The 12130-nt window shown below is 34.7% G+C and overlaps 1 protein-coding gene across 1 annotated transcript in view; it reads left to right on the top strand.

The window, feature by feature from the left end:
- ANAPC1 (anaphase promoting complex subunit 1) overlaps positions 1–12130 on the top strand; it is a 97671-nt gene that overhangs the window by 46972 nt on the left and 38569 nt on the right. Inside the window, exons 25-28 of the mRNA XM_069494102.1 lie at positions 1556–1734; positions 4317–4531; positions 7406–7524; positions 10686–10957. Of these exons, the coding sequence (XP_069350203.1) occupies positions 1556–1734; positions 4317–4531; positions 7406–7524; positions 10686–10957 (785 nt within the window). The remainder of the gene's footprint in view (positions 1–1555; positions 1735–4316; positions 4532–7405; positions 7525–10685; positions 10958–12130) is intronic.

Raw genomic sequence — 12130 nt, 5'->3', positions numbered from 1 at the left:
GATACCTATGCTGTAAATATTAAATGAGTTCTGTCCATTTGTATATCACATAAAATTTAATAAGTGTTATTCTCATATAAGGAAGCATTTTTTGCCTGAATAACTAATCAACTTTTAATATTATAGTAATGCATATTATAAAATTTAGAAATTCCTTATAGGAAAAATAAATTTTAGTTAACCTGAGGATTCAAAAAAATTTAAATATGAAATATGTTATACATACAAAAGATTGTATTAAATGTATATGTTTAGTTTGGAGAGTAATACTGAAGTAAATATTGATGTACAGGTTATTCATCCTTAAAAATAGAATATTACTGGTATAGTAGAAGGCTCCCGTATATCTGCTCTTGAATGGTCTCTTCCTTCTACACACCCTCTCCTCCCACACACGCTATAGGTAACCACTGCCTTACCTACATTTTGTGTTATCTTCCCCTTTTTTCTTCATAGTTTTACACTTCATATGTTGCTTAGTTTTGTTTGTTTTTGAATTTTATGTAAATATATAAATATGTGTTCTTTTATCTTTCCTTCACTCAACTTTTTTTTTTTTTTTTTTTTTTTGAGATGGGGGTCTTGCTGCAGTGGTGTCATCATAGCTCACTGCATCCTTAAACTCCTGAGCTCAAGCGATTCTCCTGCCTTCCTGCCTCCTGCCTTAGCTTTCTGAGTAGCTAGAACTACAGGTGCACACCATCACACCTGGCAAATTTTTAATTTTTTGTAGAGAAGGGATCTTGCTATGTTGCCCAGGCTGGGCTCAAACTCCTGGCCTCAAGTGATCCTCCCACCTTGGCCTCCCAAAGTGCTGGGATTATAGACATCAGCCACCATACCTGGCCCAACATTATTTTTTAAAGCTTCATCCTTATGTAACAATAATTCATTCATTTTCATGTTATATTGTCACATTATTAATATACTGACTACATTACAACTTAATTATCACTTATATTCATGATAGACAATGGGACTTGCCATGATGAAACAATGTTGTTAATGAATATTTTTATGCTTGTGTCCTGGTGCACATGTGCACAAGTTTCTGTATGGTTATTGATGGACCAAAGGGATAGACATATCTGTACAAACCAACTGTTTTGCAAAGTGGGTATATGTTTATGCTGCCATCAGCTATGGATAAGAATTACTGTTGCTCTACCTAGTTGCCGGCACTTAGTATTGACTGACTTTAATATTTGTCAATTGAGTGTGAAATTATATTTCCTAGGGGTTTTAATTTGCATTTTCCTGATCACTTATTAGGTAGAGCATCTTTTCATATGTTTATTGACCATTTATGTTTCCTCTTCTGGGAAATGTCTTTTTTCCTTTGTGTTTTTCCTGTTGCATTGTTTGTCTTTTTTTCTTCAGGTTTTAAGGAGTTCTTTTAAGGAGGCCTTTTGTATGTCAAGACATTAGTCTGGTAATAAGATGAATAAAATGAATTTCTTTCTTGTAAGGATAGATGTTTACTAGCTTTAGTCAGAGGATGATGGGACAGTGACAAGTCTAAATTAAAAATTTTCTCCCTTCCTTTCACCATAAGGATTCACTTTAAGAGATCTGGAAACTCTTCCCTTTGGAATTGCTCTTCCTATCAGAGATGCAATTTATCATTGTCGCGAGCAGCCTGCTTCAGACTGGCCAGAAGCTGTCTGTCTCTTGATTGGACGTCAGGATCTTTCCAAGCAGGCCTGCGAGGGAAACTTACCCAGAGGGAAATCTGTGAGTATGAACGGAAAGTTCAAAGTAGTTTTAGCTTTGAATAAAATCAAAGTAGAAATGTTCATTTTCATTTCCTCTGTCTTTTTGCAAGTGTATATATCAGTTTTATATTATATGCCAGAAATTGGACACAGCTTATTAATTGTAAATTGAACGTGGTAACAGGAGATTCATGAATGCTTTGTCTTGCCTAGACCTTTCTTTTCCTTGAATTAGGACAATCACTAAGTCAGGAGTCATGGAAACTACTGTGACTGTTTCCTTACTTGTACCATGTTGGTAATTAACAGCTTTGTAATTATTACATAGGAAAAGGGAGAGTACATATGTACTGAATTTGGATAGTTAATATATAACTGTTTCCTCTTTCATACTTTTTGATGTGTTGAATTGCTTGAATTTAACCCTTAAACAGCTGTAAATATATTTTTTTAATCACATAACACTGAAGCCCCAAGAAAAAGATTTTTTTTTCACTAGAGTTGTTTAGATGTCCTAGATTATTTCTCCTGAAATACTGTCCTTCATCAGTCTTCAAATCTGTTTTTTAAGAATGGGTTCTAAAAAGCCTGCAAATGGTGAAATATTTCGTTACTCTTCACTTATCTCTCATTTTAAATCAGCCTCTTTTAAAACTTAAAAATGAAACTTTTAAAACTTCTTCTAGAACTCTAGTTAATTTTTTTAAATAAATAGTAGTACCTCATCAAGAATGATTCAGGAATGATCATCCTACTCTGGGGACTCTTCTATGTTCTCGTCCCTGAGAAAACAGTGGGAATTTGGCTTATCTTCTAGTAGCGTTTGAGTCAATACATAATGATCAATACATTGTAACTATTTATAAGACCACCTTAGGTCTTAAGCTATTAATGCTGCTTCAGAGCCTATATCAAAACTTAACTCCTAACCCCAGAGTTGCCTAATGTGGACCTGTGCCAGAAGCAGTTTCCATGGAGGTCTGATCTCCAGCAGGGTCATCCCAGCACATCTCTTTTAATCTGCATCCAAATAACGATTCTTAATTGAATTAGTGTTTGACCAATTTTAAACAGAAAAGCAACCTTTTTTGCTAATAATATGATTATCCTTTCCTGCACAAAGAAAAATCTTCAGGCTTTACATCTCTTTTGTTACTATGTGAGAGAGCAGTTTAACAGCATTAGAACTAAAACATTAATCTGTATTGAAATGTCATTTTAAAGTAATTCTGTCTAAATTCATTTTGTTGGTTATTTGAAGCTACATTTTATGACTAATCCCATCTAAATTCAATTTGTCAGCTTTTTGGGTCTATATATAGCTAACTCAACCATTAGAATATAGTTTCTTTTAAAAATTAAACGTTCCATAGGAACCAAAATGAATTTTTACAAAGATCGATCTGCTGTTATTTTTTTTTTTTAGGCTAACCTTGTTATTTCCACATTAAATCTTACAAAACGTTAACATTCCAACTAGGAATTAAGCTTTTTTTTTTTTTTTTTTTTTGTTGAGACAGAGTCTCACTTTGTTGCCCAGGCTAGAGTGAGTGCCGTGGCGTCAGCTTAGCTCACAGCAACCTCAAACTCCTGGGCTTAAGTGATCCTACTGCCTCAGCCTCCCGAGTAGCTGGGACTACAGGCATGCGCCACTATGCCCGGCTAATTTTTTCTATATAGAGTTTTAGGTGTCCATATAATGTCTTTCTATTTTTAGTAGAGACGGGGTCTCGCTCAGGCTGGTCTCGAACTCCTGACCTTGAGCAATCCACCCGCCTCGGCCTCCCAGAGTGCTAGGATTACAGGCGTGAGCCACCGCGCCCGGCCTGGAATTAAGCTTTTGTTAAAAGAGTATGAAACTCTTTTTGAGAGAAAATGAAGAGATTCTATGCAGTTCACATCTGTGTTGCAGTCGGATTGAATCATTTGGACTGGGAAGCCCCATATTAAAAGCACATGCTGAACTTACGAGGACAGGATGACAGTCAAGGAATTTATCCTCTCACTTGTTTTGCTGCTGCTTAATCCCTTTCCTTCTAAGAAATGTTTATTTGAAACATACTTAGAAAAAAAGTAAAAACCAACCACGATCCATTCTATTTAAAGTAGTAAAGTAAGAAAGTATTTTATTGCCCTGTTTCCTCAACCCATGGTGTATATCCTTCAGGTTTTTTTTCCTTCTGTTTCTATTAATCAATAGACAACATTTAAATTAGTGTAGGTTCTTTAATAATAGTGAGTGGTGTTTATGTTCTATTTGCATTAATTTGTTTCTTTTTTTTAAATGATTAATATGCTAAAATTTTACAATTTATTCAGAATGTTTCTGTGTGTATTCAGCCTCTTGGTTATTGTCCTAAATTTAAACTTTTCCCATCAATTCAATAAATGTTTCCCAGTAGGCAATATAATACATTTAAAAAGATTTATGGGTTAGGGTCTCAGTATACATTGGGACCCCATTCCAGCCCTGCTTTGGAATACATATTTCCCTTGTACTGGTATAGTTGTGATACATCAGCCTATGTATATCTCCTTATGTTCAATAAGTGCATGTTGAGTGTTTTTTAGATTATTATTACAATAAAGTCTGTTACTCAGGTGCTCTCGTCAGATGTCCCTTCAGGAACAGAAACTGAGGAGGAGGATGACGGCATGAATGACATGAATCATGAGGTTATGTCATTAATATGGAGTGAAGATTTAAGGGTGCAGGATGTGCGAAGGCTTCTTCAGAGTGCACATCCTGTCCGTGTCAATGTAGTGCAGTATCCAGAACTCAGTGACCACGAATTCATTGAAGAAAAAGAAAACAGGTAAAGGGGAACACTGTTCATTATCTCTTGTCAAGTTTATTTTTTAACATTTGGAACTTGTTTGTGTTTGTTTTTCCTTCAAGTTGTTGGCATTTAAAACCCTAAAAAGATTAAAAAGGTTCTTGAAAATTAAAATATATCATGAGTTTTAAGTTTTCATTCAACCACAACAAACCACATGTTTTCAAAATACATTTGGCTTTTGAGGACATTGTTTTATTTCAGACCTTCCTCCTCTTGAAATATGTATAACAGTGTACTGTTTAGAAAAGGTGAATCTAAAACCATTTTGCTGGTAGTTTCATTAAGAATTTACAAACAGGCCCGGCACGGTGGCTCACACCTGTGATCCTAGCACTCTGGGAGGCCGAGGCGGGAGGATCATTTGAGCTCAGGAGTTCGAGACCAGCCTGAGCAAGAGTGAGACCCTGTCTCTACTAAAAATAGACATTACTTGGACAACTAAAAATATATAGCAAAAAAATGAGTCAGGCATGGTGGCACATTCCTCTGTAATCCCAGCTACTTGGGAGGCTGAGGCAGAAGGATTGCTTGAGCCCAGGAGTTTGAGGTTTCTGTGAGCTAGTCTGACGCCACAGCACTCTAGCCTGGGCAACGGAGTAAGACTCTGTCTCCAAAAAAAAAAAAAAAAGAATCTACAAACAAACCAAAACACTGGACTTATTCTGTGTCTTCATTAGGAATAGATTTAGATTTTGAGTTTTTCTTTTTTTTAATTAAAAAAAATTTTTTTTTTTGCTACAGTAGACAGTACACTGTAAGCCTTTCTCCTAACACATGCTATTTCCCTTGATAAATTGTAAGATTCAATTGTAACCAACATCATATGCCTGTGGCATTCCAGAGCTATTGCCTTGGGGCACTTTAACTTCTATTTTAAAATTCTCCCCATCCTTTTATCTGCCTCGTCTCTATCACCTGTCATTCCTTTGTCACTGTTTTCTAGTTCTTCTTACTTTTTCTTACGGTGCTGCTGCAAGGGCAAGGACCACCCACACTTAGCCACAGGTTGCTGAAGATCTGAGTTAATCATAATTTCTCTGTCACTGTTTCCTCTTCATATGTTACCTGTGAATGAGAAGATGGGGTGACCGAGAAGTTGAATGTAGGGCATAGTAGTTATGAACATGGCATCTAGAGTCAGGTGTGGCCACTATCTAGTGGTTAAATTGCTTAACCTCTTGCTGCCTCAGTTGCCTCAGCTGTAAGACTAGGCATGATTGTAGCATTCATACCTCATAAGGTTGCTCTTGTGTATCAAGTGAGTTATTTCTACATAGCGCTTAGAATACTGCCTAGTACATAGAAAAACTCAGTGTAGTCAGCCATTGTTATTAACAGGTTTCATTGATTCTCAGATGCTAATTTTTTCACTTTTTATAATATCTGAAATCAGAATGTCTTTCAGTCAATAGATGTCATAGTTTAATTGACAGCGCTTTTTTTTTCTTAGTACCTCATGAAATGATGCATCTTCTCATCAGTGGCATCTTAGATTCAGAGGATACAGTATTATTATTATTATTATTATAATTTTGTGACTTCCTCACGGTTGAATTGGATTGTGTGTTAAGATTTCCTTCAAAAAATTTTATGGGATGCAGCCTCTTGGCCTTGAATTTTCTTGATCCCAAATTAACTCAGGGCAGTGTTTATTCCTAAAGAATCTTAGGACAGCAAAATTTTTCTCTTCAGTAAGCTAGAAAATCAGTTATAGACCAGCCTGAGCAAGAGTGAGACCCTGTCTCTACTAAAAAAAAAAAAAAAGAAATTATATGGTTAACTAAAAATATATATAGAAAAAATTAGCTGGGCATGGTGGCACATGCCTGTAGTCCCAGCTACTCGGAAGGCTGAGGCAAGAGGATTGCTTGAACCCAGGAGTTTGAGGTTGCTGTGAACTAGGCTGACGCCACAGCACTCTAGCCTGGGCAACAGAGTAAGACTCTGTCTCAAAAAAAGAAAAACAGTTACATGTGTATGTACATTTAGGGAGAGAACATTCCTGTGAATAGCTTTGTCTTCAGAGAAAATGTTAGTTAGCCTCCTCTCAGCCTCTAGAGGGATATTTCTATATTCAGATACAACTTGTGTAAGCATTTCCTAGTTATAAATACCCCTACTTCCAAAATTTCTGCTAGTTTTTGTCTTGTTTTAAGGGATTATGTAGAATGTAATTTATTTTAACATAGAAGTAAGATAAAGAGTGGTGTATTATTAATTTTGAAGTATATGCCATCGAAGCCATTTTAACATTGAACATACCTGATATTTGGTGTTATCAGTCACGTAAATCCTAGCCATCATGTAAATGAAACTAATTCTGTGTTTCCCCTTAGACACCATAGAATCCATTCACCTTTAACATAGGACTTCCTTCCCTTGTGTACAGGCCACAGAGGTGGCATTTCTGAGGGGTATTGGCAAAATGACTGGCTGGGAGGAGGGTCTCACATTTACTGAGGTCAGCTAGATCGAAAATAACACAGTGGTGAAACCCCAAAAGTACTGTATTTTCCTTTGAGAAGATTAGCATCAATCAGAATAGAATTTTAAATTTCTGTTTTTGAATACCTAGGGAGAGTTGGCTTGGTTTATAGGTCAGCTAGTTTTCATTCAAAGCAAATATAAAACAAAACAAAGGAAATATGTCTGTCCCTTAGGATCTCTAGTGGTAGCAAGAGTGTTAAAATGAGAACAGTCATGTTTGGGTGGCTCACCCACATTTTTGTATGAAATTACTTTGAGGTGACTTAATCTCACACAGTATACCTTCTTTAAAATATCTACCTACAGATTACATTTCAGTTATACTTTGCTTTAAAATTTTTCATGTTTTTATTTTAATTATAGATTGCTCCAGTTGTGTCAGCGAACTATGGCCCTTCCTGTAGGACGAGGAATGTTTACCTTGTTTTCATACCATCCTGTTCCAACAGAGCCATTGCCTATTCCTAAATTGAATCTGACTGGTATGTTAAATTCTGGGCTTAATGAGAAAGGAAAATGATTAGGTTCTTGCATAAGTGGAGTTCTTTGAATTTTTTTAGTTAAAACCAAAGAAATGCTCCCTTCTCTCAGTAATTTTAAATATTGTTAATAGCTGCTGTAGTGGTTGTCAAAGCTCAAATAGCAAATCAAACTAAACATTGAGAGAAGCAGAATATAGCCTATTACTAAATTTTACATTTTATCGAGATTATTTCAAAATATAAAAGTCACTTGGAAAAATTCAGAAAGATAATTAATGACAATGAGATTATTGAATTTTAAATAATCTTAAAGTATAATATGTAAAAACATTTAGTCTTAAAATGTCGTATGTATATATGGTCATTGTATAAAAATAAAGTATACTAAGCAAAAAGAAAAAAATGGTCACTTACAGTAGTCCCACTCTAGCATTACTACTGTTAACATTTTAGTACATATGTTTTCCAATTTTATTTCTACATATTTATAATTTTATTTCTACATATTTATAATTTTATATTTAATTATCAGAAAATTTTAATCTGTTTTAGAAATTGTTTTAAAAATTTATATTATAGTCAGCATCCTTTCATATCTAGTATATATTTGTATGTGTATATGGTTATTTTTATGTATGTACTATATACACGTATTTTTAATCAACACCATTTTTATTTGCTTCAGGATACTTCTTTCAGTGGATATGCTATAGTTTATAGAAACAACCTGGTGTTGTTGGAAATACAGTTTTTGATATTATAAACATTAGTGGGGCATATTTGTCCTATGTATTTAGGCCAAATGCTGAGAAGTAGAATTCTTAGGACAGGAAGATGACTGGTTTTAAGATTTGGATGTAATATTGCAAATTGCCTTTCTGGTTGCTTGCATGAGTTTTTACTTCTACCAGATATAACTGTGCCCATTTCCCAGTATTCTTGATTACAGTGGGTTTTACAGTGCTTGTTTGAATGTACTCTAAAGGTGACAGTTACATACAGTTGAAATTATCTAAGAAAAATTAGCTGGACGTGGTGATGCGCTAGCTACTAGGAGGCTGAGGCAGGAGGATTGCTTGAACCTGGGAATTCGAGGTTGCAGTGAGCAATGATCTTGCTGCTGCACTCCAGCCTGGGCAACAGAGCAAGATCCTATCTCTAAAAATAAAATAAAAAAATAAATTATCATTGAAAATCTCTTAAGATATAGTGTATGTGGTTTTTTGAAACCAGCACTATATATATATATATATATACACATATATATATAAAATATATATATGCAATTGTGTGTATATATAAGATACATGCAAATATAATAACATGATATTTTAAATTGCATACTTTTTAAACTCCAGAGTCCCACTCAGATTCGTAAAGCGCTCATGGTTTGAGCAGCATGCAGGAAATGAGATCAGCTGGGTGAAGAATACATTCCCATCTTCCATATCATGCCTATTCCGAGCCCTGATCTCATTGAGGGACATAACAAAGCAGAGTTACTTTCAGTATTTAAATTGTTCTCTCAGAGATAAAGCAATTATGGCAAAATCTGAAGAATTACTGAATCTCGATGGAAGGCATAATAGGTGTTCGTTTTACTAGTCTTTTCAACTGTTCATATGAAAGTTTTCTAAAAAGAGTTTGAGTTTGGGTTAAAAAGAAAATCTCATGCAAAATTGGCAAATGTTAAAAATGTATTAAGTCTGGATGATTTTATACTCAAGTAATGCTTGAGTGGGTATTAAGAAATAAATACCTGAATCACTTTTTTTTTAATATATTTAGTTGAATTTGTATAATTTAAAATGTGTTCATGACATTAATCCAGTACTTTATTCTTTTAGCCATTCTTGTAGGCAAAAAAAAAAAAAAAAAAAAAACTTAACTGTTTTAATAATAATTTAGGGAAAAATATTTTTTTAACATAGTTGCTTAACACACTGCCATGGCCTGTTGTACTTTTGTATTGTATGTCCTTATTGAGGAAAATTTGCTTTACTCTTTGCCTTTCATTTTCTCTTTCTGCCTTTTTAAAGAAAATACAAGTGTAATTAGGAACTTGTTATCCATTTTACTGTCTAACACTAGCAGTTGAGTTAGCTTTTAGGTACAAAAAGAAAATATTAAAGACAAATATGTTTTACTTTGTGCTTTGTATATGCATATATATGTTGGTATCTACATGCTACAAATAAGATATTCTGCATCTATTTATAATTTGTCTTAAATAACTTTTTAGAAGTCTTTGAAAACCATATTTTTAAAGTTCCAGTGATCTGGATAACTTTATGCAGTAACTAGAATATTTGTTTTAAATATTTATCCATGACTTGAGGTAAGTCAGTATTAAAAAAAAAGTATTCTGTATTTGCCTGGGTACAATGTAGTTCAAAACCAAAAGAGTCAAGAAAAATATTCAAAGAGAACATATAGCATCATGAACATTTAATTTACATCATTCTTAAACAAATTAACCATAAAATTGAATTTAGTGAGTACTGTTTTAAAATTCACTGGATGACTCAACTCTATGAAAGGACGCTTTTTATATAGCTATCTCTAAATGCAATTTGCTGTTGTAAAAAATAGCATATAATTAGCCGTCCATATATATATAGACAGAGAGAGACATATATAGATAAGAGATAGAGATAGATTTATAAATGTCATTGACTCTAAAATGTCACTTTTCCTTTATGTCCAGAGAAAAATATAGGCTAGACTATTTGAAATTAACATCAATGTCATCAATCAGATGTTGGAATTTATTATTCCTACAGTTTAACTATGTTATTAATCTTCATTTTGGTTTCTAAGTAAGCTCTCTGCTGTTTGAAAGAAAGATTTCAAAGCTGTGAGTATCCTCATCAGATCTGTATAAAGTTAAATTAGTACTAATTATCTCAATATATGGCCCTGTACATTTTATTTTAGCAAAAAGGGCATGAACTGTTTCAAACAATGAAGGGTTTTTCCACCTTACATTAAGTTTGACTCACCTGTATAAAAGTTTAAGTAGTTATAGAGACCTCACATCATTCTAGGGTTTAGGGTTTTAAATGTAGAAAAGGTAATCTTGTTCTTAAAGATCTAAATCTAACAATTTTGGTTTTGTGAATTTTTATTCTCCCAATGTTAAATTTTGTTTGACTGGATAGGGCGTGCCCCTCCTCGGAACACAACAGTTGACCTTAATAGTGGAAACATCGATGTGCCTCCCAACATGACAAGCTGGGCCAGCTTCCATAATGGTGTGGCTGCTGGCCTGAAGATAGCCCCTGCCTCCCAGATCGACTCGGCTTGGATTGTTTACAATAAGCCCAAGCATGCTGAGTTAGCCAATGAGTATGCTGGCTTTCTCATGGCCCTGGGTCTGAATGGGCACCTTACCAAGCTGGCTACTCTCAATATCCATGACTACTTGACCAAGGTGAGAACTTACACTCCCAGCACCTGGCATTGTGCCTCACCTGCTTATTATTGTAGTTGCTCCTGATTGCTCTGTTTGCTCTTCCTTCTTGTACCTCTAAATCATTTGTTCCATGGCAGGCAGAATAATCTTTCTAACGTGTAAATCAGAATATATCACTTCCCTGGTCAAAACCACTTAATGGTCTTCCCTTGCTCTTAATGTACAGTCTGGGAGCCTATGTGATCCTACTTACTTTTCCAGCTTTACTTTGTACCACTTTTCCCCTAGCTTCCCACACTGTAGCCATCTGCATTGGCTGTTTTAGCTTCCAGGCAGACCAAACCCTTTCACTTCACAGCCGTATTGTTTTAAGAAGCGCTCTCTATATAAATATATATAATATATATATAATATAAAATTCACATACCATACAATTCAGCAGTTTAAAATGTACAATTCTGTGGTTTTTAGTATATTCACAGAGTTATGCGCCTACTACCACTGTTAATTTTAGGACATTTTCATCATCCCATAAAGAACCCTGTACTCATTAGCAGTCACTCCCCATTCTTCTCTTCCCTCCAACGCCTTCTCAGTCCTTGGCAACCACTGATCCACTTTTTGTCTCTATGGATTTGCCTATTCTGGACCTTTCAGAGAAATGGAATCATACAATATGTGGCCTTTTGTGACTGGCTTCTTTAACTTAACATAATGGTTTCAAGGTTCATCCATGTTGTACCATGTATCGGCACTTCATTCCTTTTTATTGCTGAGTAAATATTTTGTTGTATGAATGTACCATATTTATCTGTTCATCAGTTGATGGATATTTGGGTTGTTTTTACTTTTTAGCTATTAAGAATGATGCTACTGTGAATATTTGTATGTATATTTTTGTGTGGATGTATGTTTTCATTTTTCTTGGGTACATACTTAAGTGTGGAATTGCTGGGTCATAAGGTAAGTTTTTAACTTTTTGAGGAACTATCAAACTGTTTTCCAGAATGGCTGCACCATTTTACAACCCCATCAGCATACACAAGAGTTCCAGTATCTCCATACTCTTGCCATCACTTGTTATATTATGTCTCTCCAGTTGTCCCAGCACCTTTTTTTGAAAAGACTATTCTTTTCCCATTGATATGTCTTGGCAACCTTATGGTTAATTGGTCATCAGTGCAAGGGTTT

This window comes from Eulemur rufifrons, chromosome 19 (assembly GCF_041146395.1).
Source record: "Eulemur rufifrons isolate Redbay chromosome 19, OSU_ERuf_1, whole genome shotgun sequence".
In the NCBI taxonomy this organism is placed as follows: domain Eukaryota; kingdom Metazoa; phylum Chordata; class Mammalia; order Primates; family Lemuridae; genus Eulemur; species Eulemur rufifrons.
The sequence above is the reverse complement of the archived record's forward strand: the minus strand, read 5'-3'. Positions and strand labels throughout refer to the sequence as shown.